At 40.1% G+C, this 16,868-nt stretch overlaps 1 protein-coding gene across 3 annotated transcripts in view; it reads left to right on the plus strand.

The window, feature by feature from the left end:
* Positions 1-15,211, plus strand: part of ALCAM (activated leukocyte cell adhesion molecule) — a 150,947-nt gene extending 135,736 nt beyond the window's left edge. For 2 of the 3 annotated variants that reach the window (XM_067546186.1, XM_067546185.1), the window contains exons 9-16: positions 800-912; positions 2,703-2,838; positions 2,930-3,064; positions 4,142-4,270; positions 5,259-5,297; positions 5,610-5,727; positions 7,627-7,758; positions 15,099-15,211. In XM_067546186.1, coding sequence (XP_067402287.1) covers positions 800-912; positions 2,703-2,838; positions 2,930-3,064; positions 4,142-4,270; positions 5,259-5,297; positions 5,610-5,727; positions 7,627-7,758; positions 15,099-15,186 — 890 coding nt within the window. In that variant the 3' untranslated portion in view covers positions 15,187-15,211. The remainder of the gene's footprint in view (positions 1-799; positions 913-2,702; positions 2,839-2,929; positions 3,065-4,141; positions 4,271-5,258; positions 5,298-5,609; positions 5,728-7,626; positions 7,759-15,098) is intronic. The other variant, XM_067546187.1, reaches the window with a different exon arrangement.
* The last annotated feature ends 1,657 nt before the right edge of the window (positions 15,212-16,868 follow it).

A 16,868-nucleotide genomic window follows, 5' to 3' on the forward strand; every position in this document is an offset into this window, starting at 1 on the left:
TAGCCTAGAATTTAGACTGTCTGAGACCCTATTGCACACACAATCCTATTAGAAGGAAAAAAGGAAAATGATGCACTGGAATCTTCATAGTGGTTGATGAATGGAGAGTATGTTTTAAGTTAGGAAGAACTCTTGGAAAGAAGACTCAATGAACAGGACATATATTGCCTCCCCACCTCTATGACAAACAGCCATAACCACTCCTCTCATTCACTTGCCAAACTCCCCTGCACCCATTCCTTCATCGTGCCTCCCCAAACTGGGGATGCTGTACCACACCTATTAAGAGAATCAACCTCTCCTTGCTATCAGTTCAGAGAATTCTATCTCTTGTCCTCCTTCCCCTCCCTCCCATAGGTCTATAAGCAGCTTCTAAAATTCTTCTCTATCCCTCAAGGCAAGTCCTCTTAACAAAAATCCTCATCACTCCACTCTGCTATTCACTTTGCTAAAACCTCTCACCCCAACCTAGACATCATCTCCTATATCATTCCTCCAGCTGCACAAGCTGGGAAAACATCTGTTTGTTAACTGATCTGTGTCATGTTTCATTTTGTTAGCCTAAACTATACTATACGAGATATGCAAATATTCTGCATTGTGTTTTTTCAGGATCATTCTTTTTCTCATCTGTCTCACTTAACTAATTAGATTCTTTTTTTTTTTTTTTTTGGGGGGGGGGGGGGAACATTCTAAGTTTTAGAAGTGCAATTAGTGTACTGTTGTCTTTCTTCTGGAAGCTCTCAGAATGGTGCACTCTTCTGGTACTTATCTTTTAACAATGTTCCTTTCATCACAGATTTGGATTTGTCACTTACTCCTAGTGGAGAAGTTACTAAGCAGATTGGAGATGCTCTGCCTGTATCATGCACCATCTCTTCCAGTAGAAATGCATCTGTGTTTTGGATAAAGGTTAGTAATAATTCTTGCTAACTTCTACTCATTTTGTTTGGTTACCTGTTAAGATTTCTGCTGCTCCCTCAGTGTTTTGGGAAGAAAATGAAGCAGTTTTTGCTGTACTTTTTAAAGGATCTTTTAAAAATTGTTCTTTTACAGTCAATGACCAACTAAAATGTTAACCTGGGCATTTAATACTATAATCTTTTGGACAATTTGCCTAAATTTTCAAAGGTGACTAGTGATTTTGGATGCCTCAGTTTTTGAGTGTGCTATCTGACACTATAAAAACATCTGATTTTTCAGAAATCATGTGGAACAGGCATCTGAAAATCAGTCCCCTTTAAGGTACCTGACTTTGGAGACCTCAATATTTTCAGTGCTAGACATGCCAAACACTTCTGAAGATTTAGGGCAATATGTTCTTGTCATGTTTCCCATAAACATACTAAAAGGACAGCATATGTTGGGTGGTGGAGGGGGTGACTGGATGTCTCAAGGCTTTGGTAAGGAAACAGTTTTTGTCAGATAGGGTTCATATCTAACCCTGGTTGATAGAACACCACCTAATGGCTGGTCAGTGGCTTGTGTTGATGATCCAGTTCCTAGTAGACAGTGTCTATTTCTCAACACTATTACCAAAACGTGCAGCCTTGCTGGCCATCTCACTAGAGAGGCCAAGGACAGAACAGACCTATAGACACTAAACTATCCTCTCTGTCAAAGATGAGACCAGTGTATGGGCAGTGGCATACGTAAGCTTGCAGGCATACTTGCCATGCTGTCCCTGTTTTGTATATAAAGAGATGACTCAACCTTGTATAACTTTCCCTACGGCACTTTTTAGAAGTTGGAAAAAAAAATTCATGCTTGGCACAGCTGTTGCTAGTTACATTGTCAAACAAATACGGGGTTTTAGTTATTGGGTGGACAATTACAGTAGGAAGGGAAAATCAAATGCACAAATACAAAATGAGGAAATTGGTTAGGTGGCAGTACCATAGAAAAGGATCCAAGGGCTTGTAGGAGATCACAAATTGAATGAGCCAGCAATATGATGCTGTTGCAAAAAAGGCAAACAACATTCTGGGGTGAATTAACAAGAGTGTTTTGTATATAAGATACAGGAGGTAATTGTCCATCTCTAATTGGCTCTGGTGAAGTCTCGGCTGGACTTGTGTCAAGTTTTGGGCACTGTGCTTTGGGAAAGATGTGGACAAATTGGAGAGAATGCGGAGGAGAGCAACAAAAATAATAAAAGGTTTAGAAAGCCAGCCATATGAGTCTTGAAAAAAGATGATGAAGGGGGATCTGATAAATCTTCAAGTTAAGGGCTGTTGAAAAGAAGACAGTGATCAGGTCTCATGTCCACTGAAGATAGGATAAGATGGAATCAGCTTAATCTGTAGCAAGGCAGAGTTAGGTTAGATAACAGGAAAAATTCTGTAACTAATAAAGGATTGTAAAGTACTGGAATAGATTACCAAGGGAGGAGGTTGTTGAATCCCTGTCATTGGAGGGTTAAGAAAAGGTTAGGGAGACACCTGTCATAGATGGTCTAGGTTTACTTGCCTTGATGCAGAGGATGGACTAGATGATCTCTCAAGGACCCTTCCAGCCTTATATTTCTATCATTAAGGCCCTGATCCTACAAAGCACATGAGTAGTTCTGTTGAACTCAATTGTACTGCTTATTTGTAATTCAGAGGTTGATGGGATTACTCACATGCTATACTTTAAGCATATGCTTATTTGGATTGGGCCCTAAAGTGGAAATTATGTGAATTAACTTCTTTCTTGATCAGGATAATACCAGAATGCAGAGAAGTCCATCGTTTTCAAGTCTACAGTACCAGGATGCTGGAAACTACATTTGTGAAACTACTCTACAGGAGGTTGAAGGGTTAAAGAAAAGGAAAACACTTACACTTATTGTAGAAGGTAATGGAGCAGTTAAGTTTTATTAATACTGTAAATTGTACTGTTTGCAATTATTTTACAGTAATGTTTAAATATAATATTGTTCTTTTAGGAAAACCTCAGATCAAAATGACAAAGAAAACAGAGTCAAATAAATCTAAAACAATAGTCTGCCACGTGGAGGGTTTCCCCAAACCAGCTGTGCAATGGACAATTACTGGCAGCGGAAGCATCATAAATAAAGCAAGTATCTTTCTCATTAATTTATGCACAAAAATATTGATGTACTAGTAGTAGTTATTTGAGGTCTGGAAAACCTGCTTTACTGTGAGAGATTTAAAGAAAGAAAATCAAATACACATTCAAGAATTAAGTCATGGAGATTGGAAGTGATAGTCCTTTTCTGCATGGGATAGGTCAGACAGCACCCACCAGCAAACTACACTGATTTCTTATGGTCAAATGCTATCTCCGTTATACCTTCACTATTCTATTGAAGTCAAAGAGGTTGTACTGGATGTGCATAAAGGCAGAACTTGGCTGTTAGTTTGCAGCTTCAGGGCATGGATCATGTCTAGGAGCTCCTGTATATAAATAATGGACAACGATTAATTCTTGGTGCTCTTAACAGAAGGAAGATGATAAATGACAGCAAATTCGGCTAACAGCTACACCAGTTTTTAATGAGACTGGGATATTTAAGGCAAAATTAAAATAACAAATATGTATAGCTTGGTCAAATGATGCTTGAAGGGAGATAAGTATCTGAAGAGTGCAAACACCAAGGAGGGTAAGTGATTGTTGTTTAGAGTGGCTTAAGACAGTATAAGTCAGAAGTAATGGGATGAACTGAAACAAAGGAAAACTTAAGCTGAACCAGGGAAAGGTTTCTAACACAGATCTACTTGACTGTAGAATAGTTTCACGAAGGGTGACTCTGGCGGGTGAGACTTTTAAAACTAGTCAGGACAACACACCCAGCTATACTGTAGGGAGCTTCTTGCTTGAATACGTGGTTGGACAAGGAGACGTATTTTCCATGTGGCTATTCCTTCTAGGTCAGAGCATAGTGTCTATACTATATATCTGAGCAAAGTGCTTTTCATGTTAAATGAGTAAAAATATTAATAAAATCAGTTATTTGAATTATAAATGTTTACCCATAAGTGTATATGATTTTAAATGGTTCCTTTTCTGCAAACTGTAACCGAATTTCTTATTTTTAAAAGGTATTTACTACTAGAACTTTCCTTATGAACAATTCCACTACAGGACATTAAACATATTTTTGTTCTACTGATTTGCTTCTTTCCTTTCCAGACAGAGGAGACCAAATATGTTAATGGAAGATTTTCCAGTAAAATTGTAATTTCTCCTGAAGAGAACGTTACATTAACTTGCATTGCAGAAAACCAACTAGAAAGAACTGTCACCTCGATGAATGTCTCCGCCAGTGAGTCTCTTCAATTAGAAGCATTTCAAAAATGAGTGAGAGAGGCTGTTTCCTTAAAGTTTTAAATACCTTTTTCCAGCTTTTCTCTCTAAATGATGGAAGATGCGGATCAGTGCTGCAGTAGAGATTTTTTTATTTTATTTCCTTAAGTTCTGTGTTTCCTGCACTAACAACCAATTTAGTCAACAACCAACCCAGCCTACATTGGTAATGAAAAAAAATTTGTTATTAGTGGATGGCTGTTCGGTGGCCTACAGTATGTGAAGTGAGTTGTGTGGTCTCAATACAGTTGATAGTGAACCAGTGGGCATATCACAACAGAGCTAACTGGCTCTCTTCTTTTAGCAGAAAGCCCATAACAGAACCCCTCTCAAACTTCTATACATGAACCCTGCAGCTTGGGGTTATGGCACGTTGGCAAGGGAAAATATAGGAAAATTTGCACTGCCATGGCTCACGATGCATCTGCTTTGGGACTAGTACTTTAATCTTCAAAATCCTGTGTCTATTATCCTTCTCATTCATACACATATTATGAAATAACTCATTTATTACTGATAGCTTCTTTTCTAAGCCCTGAGTTTTGTGGTTTATTATTAACTTCTGATGTGATTTCAGAACAGAATCCACCCATGGGTGCTAGGGTTTAATCAACTCTGCGTGCAGTAAATGAACAGTGGTAAAAAGTTAGCATTCATGATAGGGTAGCATATAAATGCTTAGTCAGAAATATTCATGAGATTAAACTTGTCATTTTTTGGAATAAAACTCTTTCATATGATGTATTATAGATATAAAGCAAGGATTGCTGCTTAAAAAAGAAGATTAATTATTTTGTTGTGTGGCTGATGCAACATTAAGTATGAGCATTTCTGTCCTAGCTGTAAAATAGACTATATTGTTAAATATAGCAGCATATTATAAGGGTGAAGGTGACTTTCTGGTATCAACACATTTTTGTTTTTAATTTGAATGTTTTTTATTTCAGTAAGTATCCCAGAAAATGATGAGCCAGATGATAGGAATGGTATGTACAGTGCTGCAGAACCCTCTTTCTTGACTTTATCTGCTGAAGCTTTATGAAGTGTCATTAAATGTGTAATTTCCACAGTCCTCTGCTATTGGAGTTTAATTGAAATTGCTGAGTATATGAAGCAGTAAGAATTAAACTCTGTTAAAACTTTATGCTTAATAGTAATAAAAATATGCATGTTGTCACAGTGGTCTAATAGTTTTGACTTTTTGTCCATCTTTCTTTCTGTGGGATTATTTGTATAGAAAATGTTTAATACTGTGTATTATCATTAGACAAGGCGTGAACTTTCTTTCTGTGTTTTAGGTGACAACAGAGAAAAGGTCAATGACCAGGCAAAGCTAATAGTAGGAATTGTGGTGGGTCTTCTGCTTGCAGCTCTGGTTGCTGGTATCATCTACTGGGTATACATGAAGAAATCAAAGTAAGACTTTACAGAGACACATGCTCTTAGTTTTTTTTTTTAATTAAAAGAATATGTACGTACCTCTTTAGTGCAATACAGGATTCTGAAAATCCAAAGGTGAGAAGTTATCCCCATATATAAATCTTACCTTGCATCTGAAATTAAAATGGACATCTTAATGTGGAGGCAGTGTATCATCTAGTGGTTAGAGCACAGGACTGGGAGCTAGGACTCCTTAAATCTGCCACAGATTCAGCTGTATGGCTTGGGTCACTGTCATTTAGTGCCAGATGATATTTCCATTTAAGTTAGTGACATTTTTCCATTTGACTTCAATGGGATGTGGTATTTCGATTGCTGAGTCTACTGATGGGCTGACATCTCTGGAATCTCATGGATATCCCCTTGGTGTAGAAGTTGACCAGCTCTCATTCTGTATAATTACCTGAATTTTACAGAAAGGTAAACTAATGCCAACTTCACAGGAGTATGTGAAGCTTGATTAAAGAGTTCATAAAGTGCTTTGAGCTGAGGGAAGTTGTATTGCTTGAAAACTAGACATTACTTTCTGCATCTAGCTCTTTAACCAGCCCAGGCAGAGTGTACGTTTTTGCCTATTCACTCTACTCATTTTCAATTAGTTTCATTAGTACAGAAAATCAATTTAAGACTCTATGAAATAAATTGAACAGTCTTTGACAGACGTCTTTAAAATATCTTCTCTTTCACTCCCTTGGTTATCAGGTCTCCTCACCATTTTATTATACAGCTTGCATCTGGTTCTTATCAGGGTAGTATTATACTCTCTCTTCCCTAGACATCGACTGGGGCCCTGTCAGGTGTGGAAATGCATGGGGGGGCTGGATAAATCTGCACTTTGAAAGGTTCAGTAGAGCTATCTGATTTACAGCACCTGAGGATGTGGCCTAAACTGTCCCCAGGTCATATTTATAAAGTGTTCTAAGAGGGGAGACAGTTATACATATTTGTACAGGCAGACACGCAGCATTAAAGCTTGCTTGTATTTCTCTAATTGGTTAGCAGTAGCTGTATTCTAGAACTGAGTTTTGATGTGAACAATTGTTTCTCAGTCAGTTCCCCCATCTCTGGCATTATAAAGTGTTCCCATGCAGTCTTTAGATTTTACCTAAATACAATACCACAGCTCAGCAGGGTTTGGGTTTTTTTTTTTGTGGAATTTCCTGAATAGGAGAGCTTTATAAACATATGACTGAGCACAGGCACATCAAGCATGTGCTATTTAAAAAGATTCAGGAAATAAAGTAATTTTAAACTTCACCACCACCTTCAGTCAGTGCTATGAGTCATCTTTTCTCTCTGAGGAGTCGAAAGCAAAAGGCACTGACTCCTTTGCAGCAAAAAAAAAAAAAAAGGGGGGGGGGGTGATGAGGCCCTTGCTCTAATGTGTTTCTATGTTTTGTGGTGTTAAGCTTTGTTTTCCAAACTTGACCACTCAGAAATAGGAGAAATTACAGAATATTAAACATGAAACAAAAGGCATCAAGAAATGGGAATATCATATATTTATACTTAAAGTAGAAAATTAAATTAGTAGTGAATAGACAGGCTCACTAGGACCCATTTAAAAAAAAAAGTTATGTTTAAACCAGTTGTCTGACAGTCACTGGTTTCTTAAGTGAATCTAATTAGTGGAAATATTGCTGACACATTTCTGCTTTCAGCATATAATTAACCTGTTCTCTCCCTGGGGAATTAGCTTCCTAGTTTTCTGCATGCAATACTTGGAAAGAGCAAGCAGAGCATCAGTATGAATGAAACAGAGGATTTCAGCACAAATCACAGCCCAGAAATCTCAAATGCTGTCCTCTCAAAAACACCATTGCAATACTTATTGACACTGTGTGTGTCCAATCACAACCCTCCGTTTCCACACAGGCCACTCCCTCGAACAGTTAGTCACTTTTTGAACCCACCCTCGAACAGTTATTCACCTAATCTCTGCCCCCAAAGTGACGTCAATGGAAAGTCTGAGAAGGAAGCAGCAAAGAACTTTCAAACCCTTCTGAGGCAAGAAAAATGTTACTTTTTTCATTGATGTATGTTGTGGTTTGTAAAATTTTCTATTGTCTCGTGCTACAGGATGGTAGGAATTATACTTATGACCTTGGAGTGTATTTAGAATAACTAGCTTCTGTAGTTATTCATCACCTCAGCTTCACTTAATGCACAAGTTGATTATTGCTACATCCTCTGCACCAGTTCAATGCAAAATAATTAGAGATCTGAGTAAATTGCCAGAGCAACCCTCAGCTGGACAAAGTCTAAATATTCTTGTCCTCATCTCCTCTTAAACATTTCCTAGAGCTAAAAAAGAAACAGCATTTAGAAAAAAAACCAATCCAAGTAGTGTCTCCGTATCGTTTCACTCTTGAAACAGAAATCCAGGTGGAGAATTTGCATTGCTAAAGAAATTAATTAAACTTTTTGTCCTACTTTCATTATCTGGGATGGGGAATACACAAATTCCAGGCCATGTTAGGCTACAGTGAGTTTCCACTGATTTATTGCAAATTTAAAATGAAGAGGAAAAATCTGAAATTTGGCTGAAAATTAAACGGCAGCAATTTTTACAATAATCAGTGCACACAAAATTGTTGAAACCCATCAGCATCCTCAGTCATTCTGAGCTAATTGCTAATCTCTTCCCAGACATCGGTGTGTCACTGTAATTGTACTTTTCTGCTTTTTTATAGGTGGTTAGTATGTTAAAACCCAAAGTCACAAAATACATTCTATAGAACACTGATAGATGTATGTGTCTCATACACTTGTAAAAGTTCACATTGTAAACATGGGAGTGAGCTGTTTGTACTCTCTATTTAATCTAAATATCAGTGGTTTCCAACTTTTTTGGCTCGAGGGCCATAAGTATCATGTTTACAATCTTGAAGGGCCACCAGTCTATCAACTCATAAAAAACATACTGATGTATACACCATTAAGGACTACAAATCACTACATGTTTAAAGTAAACTTTTAGTGCCAAGCAAATGAAAAAAATTAAACTGTTAGTAATTTGTAGGTATAAGTTTAACTAACAGTACATCACACACACAGCCAAAACACTAGTGTAGATGAGTGATTGTCATTACACACTGAAGCACATGGCCTGGCACCTAAGTCTCAGTGGGTGACCTGGTAAGTGCAGGCCAAACTGGAAGGCACTGATTTCCACCAGCAGCCCCTTGCCACACCCCACTGCAGCCAGATGGAAGGAGAACAGCGAGGAGGCTGCCTCCTCACTGATCTCCCATCCCCCTGGCTGCAGCAGGGAAACCACACCTGTCCTATAGCCCTGTGCACTCCAACTGGGTCCCTAGACAGTGGCTCCCTTCATCAGCTAGGGGGTCAGGAGATCATTACTCCCCTCCCTCTGGGTCCAACAGGGAGCCCAGCACCTATGGACCCAGGCAGAGCATTTGGCTGTGTTCCCAGCTACAGCTAGGGGGAGGCAAGTGCTGATCTCCCATCTCCTTGACCGCAGCAAGGAGCCTGCACAGGTCTTGCAGCAACATGCTCCAGCTGGGTCCTTAGGCAGCAGGAGGGGAGCAGCTAACCACTTCGAAAGATCCTGCTAGGCCACAGGTTGGGAACCACTGATCTACATCATAGAACAACACTGGAAATCATTCTTTTCACTAATTGATCCTTCTGTTCCACAGTGACATCTACATTTTAAAAAACTGCCTGAAAATCCTCCCCCTGCAAATAACAGGCAAATCTTTAGCACAATTTTACCTACCTTTTAGAGAGTCTTTGAGTAGTGATCCCCTAGGGTAACAATTTTCTTGAAGGCAGAAGTTTGAGGACTTTTCCTGAAGGAAAGCTTGAAATGTCAAATGAGGAATCCATAACTTTATCAAGAGTATAGAGGGATCCATACATACTCAATAGAGAAAAAGTAGACACGCCATCTACAACATTATAGGACAGACCCTATTTTTACAACCAATTTGACTCTGACTTGGTTACAAGTTTGGTTCAGACAAGTAGTCACAGCTGTTTTTTTCCACAAAATATTAAGGTGTCAATTCCATTTGTGCATCGGTGCTGCCCAACTGTGCTATGAATTAATTCTGGGGAAGTGTGCACATCTGTATCCCATCCTGCTCCAGCAGGGGATAGACTGCCCGGGGGGGGGAGGGAGAGACCGAAGCACTTAGGCTATTGGAGACCGGGAAGTTCCAGTGCAGAGGACTAGCCAGCCTACTACACACATACTAGTGTGGGGGGGGGGGGGGGGGAGAGGGTTCCGTCTACACTGCAAAAATAAGAGTTACAACCTGGATACAAAAAAAGACAGTGTCATGCTATCCACAGCAGCCAGCCACCATGGTGACTAACAAACAGTATTAACTATATTGTAAATCATGTTTCATGTCAACTATAGGTACAGCTACACTGGGGGCGGGGGGAAAAACCTGTGGCAGTGAGTCTCAGAATCCAGGTCAACTGATTCTACTTTGTGCTATAGCAGGGGTTCTCAACCGGTGGTACGCGGAGGACGACGGCTTGGTGGTACGCGAGGCGTTCCCTGCCGCCGCCGCCGAACCCCCACCCGCTGAAGACGCGCATCATACTGACGGCTGCACGCCTGCTGCCGCCAAATTTTCCCCCTGCCGCCTAATATGCGTTTTCTACTGCCGCGGATTCCCCCCCACCCCCGCCGAAATTCCTTCCCTCTGCAGGGCTTAGGCGGCGGGTGCCGGTTCGTACAGACAACCCGGCCGGCTCCGCCTGTCCCTGTGGTACAAATCCTGCCGCCGAAATTTGTGCAATGGCGAGCAAGATTCGTCGGAGAGTACAGCTCTCCCCTTTTTTTCCCTCGAATACCACTTGGGTCAGGACTAGTGGTACTTGACCTGACCCGACTGGTACTGGGGAAAAAAAGGTTGAGCGCCGCTGTGCTATAGGACTAAAGATAGCAGTGTACATGTGCCACTCGCTCTCTCAGCCCCTCCCTCTTTCACAGCCCAGGCTGTAGCTGAAACATCTACACTCTGTTTTTTGGGGCCAAAGTATGAGCCCAAATCAGCTGAGCCGGACTTGGGCTCACTGGTGCAAGGCTGCTGGGTTGTTTTTTTGGCAGTGTAGATGTGTCCTAGGTCAGGAACTGGTTATCAACTCAGGTTGTGTCTATGCTGGCAGAGTTAGTGTGCAAAAGTTTCCTAAGTTGGCAGCTCCACAACTTTGTCATACGACAGGAGCCTCCATGCAACAAGGCTCCTGTATTTTAACAAGGTCATTTAGACGACGTTAAAAATGCTGGCCGTTACACAAGCATTGCCTGCCATAGGGCTACTAGTGTAGACCTGCACTGGTGTCAACAACACTGGAAAATTCTTACTAAAATCCCTAGTTTTGAGCAAATGCTGATGTCTCAGTGATCTCACTACTCCATCTGCCATCATTGTCAGGGTTCAATCTTGACACAGTGCGTGAGGTAATATTTGAACCAAATTCTGTTGGTGAAAGGACCAGGTGCTGGGACCAACATGACTCTAACAACATAGTTAAATCTTCAAATATAAGTGTTCTAAATCCATTTTTAAGCATCTGCGTAAGTGGCCTGATTTTCAGAAGGGCTGAGCACTTGCAGTTCTCATAGCATTGATGTGGGCCCTGGCTTAACTTCAATGAAGGTTATGGGTACTCAGCTTCTCTGAAAATCTGGCCACTCATTTGGTCATCTGTCACCCAAATTAGAAGGATTAAGGAAGAGATATGATATTGGAGAGTGTGAAACAGAACCCATCCTAGCTGGTCAGGAATCCTACCACACTCTAATAAAACCTATCAGTTGGACCGTTACAGCAACTTTTATGATTTTAGCAATAGGACAACTTTAACCTAAGTGGATAATAATACCAGATATTTAAACCTTCCAGTGTTAAGTAGCAGCTCACAGGAGGAGATCCAATGTTTTGGGCTCTGTAAATTCTGCATCTCTCTCCACTGCTGTGGCTCATTCTCTCGAGTCTAACATGTCACATTTGAAATACTGTTCTCACAGTGTTCAAATTTTAATACCCAATGGAAAAATAGGTCTCTCTCTGGCTAGTGAGAAGTGCAGCCTTGCTTTCTCTGTCACAGTCATGTTGCCTGGCAGAAACAGTAGTTCTCGTATCATCTCCTGTCAAGTACTTGTCCTTCTCAGCTCTTTGGCCATCTCTGCATCTGTTGGTACCTCTTTTGAGAAAAGCCTGGTCTCATCACTGAAAATGCCCTCGGGGTAATAGTCTGTAATGATCTGGTCAGCACATTCTTTTCCCATGAGACTCCAAATTCTTTCAGTCTCTCATCCCTCCTCTCAATCTCTCTATTTTTGTAACCCAGTGTTAGGAAAGGATACATGCTCATGAGTTGTTATTCAGATGACAAGCAAAATCCATATGAGCCATCCAAAAAACAAATTTGGCTTTTTTCCTTTTACTGTGGATTAGAGAGATTTGCAAGAGTTTTATTAGGATCACATAAAAAATTCAACCACTGTCAATATTAATTTTTCTTCTTGTTTGTTTTTTTCCCCACTGTCTCATATTTTCCTCTGTGCAGATCAGTCGTCTCCGGCTTTGATAGCCAAAGAGAGAATGAAAGTAATTGCCCAACAGAAACTTACTAGAGGTGTAACAAGTTACTGTGTGTTATAATCCCAACATTTAAATGACAGTTGTCAATGGGCGTGTCTTTGTGGCACAATTAACGCAGGATCTTAAATTTTAGCCTTAACCCCTACCTGTCATCCACAAAGAAAAACCTTTGATCTGGGTTTGGAGGTGCTTTAAACTCAGGCTAGTTTACACAGCTAGGGGTGTGGATTAGAGGAACCTGAGCTCTGGTTTAACATGGTCTGGAAATGGTCCACTTTGCAGTGAGGACACAAACTCAATGATTCAAGTGCCGATAGCCCTCCACTATTCTTCTAATGCTGTTCCTACAATTCCCTCTAAAGGATAGACAAGTTCTTCCACTACTTGACAAGGAAAGAATCCTAAAGCATTTCAGAACAAGGAACCATGGGATATGCCCTGAGACACGCACAGGCGTGTGCTGAAACAGGGAGCGCTCAGATCCGAGCGCCAATCGTGCCAGTTACCTGTGCAGTGTAAGCGTAACCAGAGATGATAAAGCAGAGACTTAGATCTTTTTGTACTGACAGAATTAGTTCATGCACAGACACACCCCACTAGCAATACCATTGATTAGATCAGTGGCTCCCAACCTTTCTGGACTACTGCACTCCTTTCAGGAGTCTGATTTGCCTTGCATACCCCCAAGTTTCACCTCACTTAAAGACAACTTGCTTACAAAATCAGACACAAACATACAAAAGTCTCACAGCATGCTATTACAGAAAAATTGTTCATTTTTACACTGTAACTTATAAAATAAATCAACTGGAATACAAATATTGTACTTACATTTCAGTGAGATATTTGAGCCTGTTACTCCCTTTTGAGCCTCGTTTGAAGCCCGAACCCTGGGAGCTTAGCTTGTAACTTAGCTTCGTGGGGCCTCCTGTGGTGTGAGGCCCCGGGCAAGCGCCTTGCTCGCCTTGCCACCCTCTAACACTGGACCTGCACTTGCGACACCTCTAAACCCATCCTGTGGACTTCCCCACCCCCAGGGATATGCATACCCTAGTTGAGAACCACTGGATTAGACAACATAGTTTAAAGTACATGGTAAAAAGGCCAAAGTAACTTTAAGCATTAACATTAAAATGTAATATCCTACCTTAAAAACAGAGACAGTTATTGCAGTTTCAAACCTCCAATGGGTGCCCTCCAGGCTCCATTCAAAATCATGTATTGAGCTCTCAGGTCCATCATCCTACATGTCCCTCTCGCTTGACCTGACACATCAGGCCTGCTGCCCACTTCCCATGCTGGAGAATTGGCACTTCAGCCATGTGAGAGATTTGGGATACATTTGTAACTCACGGGCAAGTGTATTTTCCTCTTTGCCTGACCCCTTTGGATAAACCATAGCCCTTTGTACTTTTCAAGGATGCTTCAACTAAGGCTGTCTGCAGTGTTCACCTGCACTGCTACATAAAGCTAATGTCTTTGCACAGACACCCCCCACTAGCAAAAAATAAAAGAGTTGATTTTACAGGGGTACATGCTGATAAGCATCACTATGTGACATGTCATATTGTCCTGCTAACTTGTGTCATCATTGTACTTTGCAAGTCAATGTCACTTCAGTCCTTTACCCTGAAATAATGGTGAGCATATGTATAAATCTGTCAGAACAGACACTATACTTCTATAGAAAAAACAAATTATCCACAGAGAAAATGTGTATATGATAAGCTGCTTTGACACAAGGGATTTACTTTCTCTCACTCAAATACATTTGTGCCTTTACATTTTAAAAGTTGTGGCTTTTAAAATGTTATCACACCATTGCAGCAATCTTTCACCTTGGCTGATTGTGAAGTTTCTCAGACATTAAATGAATGGTTTAGGGGGTTATTGTGCTAAACTAAAGCAAGCAACTTAACTCACTAATTCTTTTTCACCACTTACATTAAGGCAGACCCGCTATTTGAAAAGGAGGCATACCGCTCCAGCATTTACAGTCTCTTCTCTATCCAAAAATTATCAGTCATCATAACTAGCACAGATTGAGAAAAATGTTTTGTGCACTGAAACAAATAAAATCTGGGTGGTACCCAGAATGGTCTTCAATGTAATAAGTAATCATTGACTTCTTCACATTTATAGGGCTTCTGCTTCTCAGCACAAACTCCAAAGCAGCTTTTATCTGAACACAATCTGAAAGATTGCTGTGTTGATAAAAATGTCTTAGCCACACTTCTGCATTTAATATACCTATAAAAAAAACCCTTAGTGAAACATGTAGAAAACCTAGGGAATTAATTGGTCGAAAAAATTACAAATTTGCAAAACAAGCTTAGCCTCAGTATATGTACAATGCAAGAGAGCCCAGGTTCCACTGTTACTAGTATATGTCAGCGGTGGCCAAATTTACTGACCCTCCAAGCCACATATGACAATCTTCACAAGTTTGAGAGCCGGGGCACACCTGCCGGGGCTCGGAGCTGCAGCCCCACGAGACACTCCTATCCGCTGCTGGGCAGAAGTCTCGAGCTCCCCCCACCACCAAGTCTGGTACGCTGTGGTTTTGCCACCTGTGGTATATACAGTCCTAGTGCAATGCTTATTGGTATATTCATAGCCACATGCAAGTGTTTCTAGTGTTGGTGTGCTGGTAATTGAACTCTTAAGAATTTTCTTCTTTGCAGAGACACAGTATGTATTAATCTGAACAAAATGCTATAGACATGCAAATATGACACTGATAATTTTTTCTTGTAGGACAGCATCAAAACACGTAGACAAAGACCTCGGAAATATAGAGGAAAATAAAAAGCTAGAAGAAAACAATCACAAATCTGAAGCTTAAGAGACAAATGTGTCACTCATTCCAGGTGAGTGATGTGAACTGAGATACGTAGTACCATGTGTGTCCACCTTCTTGTGGATAGAATCAGAACTGCTTACCTCTGTATCACAGAACCTTCTTTAGCTGTACAGGATGTCTTTCAGTTCAAGGGCTTGGGATCCTGTGCTCCTGCAGCAAGATTATGCAATATTTATCTTTACTAATAATTCTGAGATCCTTGGTTGACATATGGTCTAGTGAGAACTATGAAATTCTGAAGCCTTGTTCTCCTCTTTCAGAATAAACGTACTCTTACTGAAGGCAATAGGAATTAATTATATTCTTGTAGTGTCGGAGGTGGAGGAGTGAGTCCCTAGGCAGCTATGGATTTATAATAGTGCACACACACATTAAAAGAAATGCAAAAGGATTCTGACATTCAGAAATAAATTATTAGCACACGCATTTGAGCTCATGCACTCAGGGGAATTTAAATATAAATAATATTTATATGATGTATACACACAAAGGAGAATGTTTAGTTTTACTTTGGAAAATTTAAATATTAACACTTCTTTAAAATCCAAGGGAAATTAACTTTATTTTTTACCTATAATAAATATTTCAGTCAGCTCAAAACAATGTACGCTCAAGGGGTAAGAAGTTCTTACTGTAAAACCACTTACTATTACTAGCCTTATGCTGGAGATAGTCATTGTGGCATGACTGTGCAAGAGGAATGGAGATTTTCCCTCTTTATAAAATAAAAGCTGCAGGAGGACCCAGGAAATCCAAGCAACTGTAATGAACACAGTGCTACTACAAAACACCAACAGCACCATCCAGTGGTCAGATACATCCACCACTGCTGCATCTGTCCTCTTCTTTTAATGTCACAGGCTGGGGCTTATATTCCAAGCAGTGAGGTCATTTAGTACACGCACATTGTGAAATGCCAGGGGAAAAGAGGTGGAATTAGTTTCCAATGTTCTTTAAATTATGGACGTTAACAGTCAAAACTTTAGTGTTAAATTATCAGATTTATTCAGTTTCTAAATTAATATTTTAAGTGACATTTTGAAAATATTTACCTCCACTTTTGAATGTCCAAATTTAGAAACCTTAAAATGACCCTATTTCAGAAAGTGCTCTGCATCCATTCTTTCAGGTGTCTCAAGTTGCATAGCCAAAAATGGAGACACACCAAATTATTGGTCACTCTTGAAAATTTGGTATAGAGATTGTAAAAATTATTACAGCAGGTTTCTTGTTTCAATAAGATGGTGACTGAGGGGTGGTAGAAGGGAAAAATATAAAATCTTAAATTCCAGGTCTGAACGTTTCATTTATTCAGACAGTCTTGCCTCTAATCTTAGCATAAACCACAAAGCAACTTTTCTTGCCACAGATAAAGTGGAACCTCAGAGTTACAAGCACTGAGAGGATAGAGGTTATTCATAACTCTGAAATGTTTGTAACTCTGAACAAAATGTAGGTATACCTGAGGTGTACCTACAAAAACTTTCCTACGCAGAAGAAAAATGCTTTTAACCATCTTAATTTGAACGAAACAAGCACAGATACAGTTTCCTTACCTTGTCCAATCTTTTTTTAAACATTACCCTTTTAAAAATAGTTTAACTCAATGCTGTACTGTACAGTATTTGCTCATTTTTTGGTGGGGTCTCTGCTACCTGATTGCA

This window comes from Emydura macquarii, unplaced genomic scaffold (genome assembly GCF_026122565.2).
Source record: "Emydura macquarii macquarii isolate MOO-44397 ecotype Brisbane River unplaced genomic scaffold, CSIRO-AGI_Emac_v2 contig_1119, whole genome shotgun sequence".
Lineage (NCBI taxonomy): Eukaryota > Metazoa > Chordata > Testudines > Chelidae > Emydura > Emydura macquarii.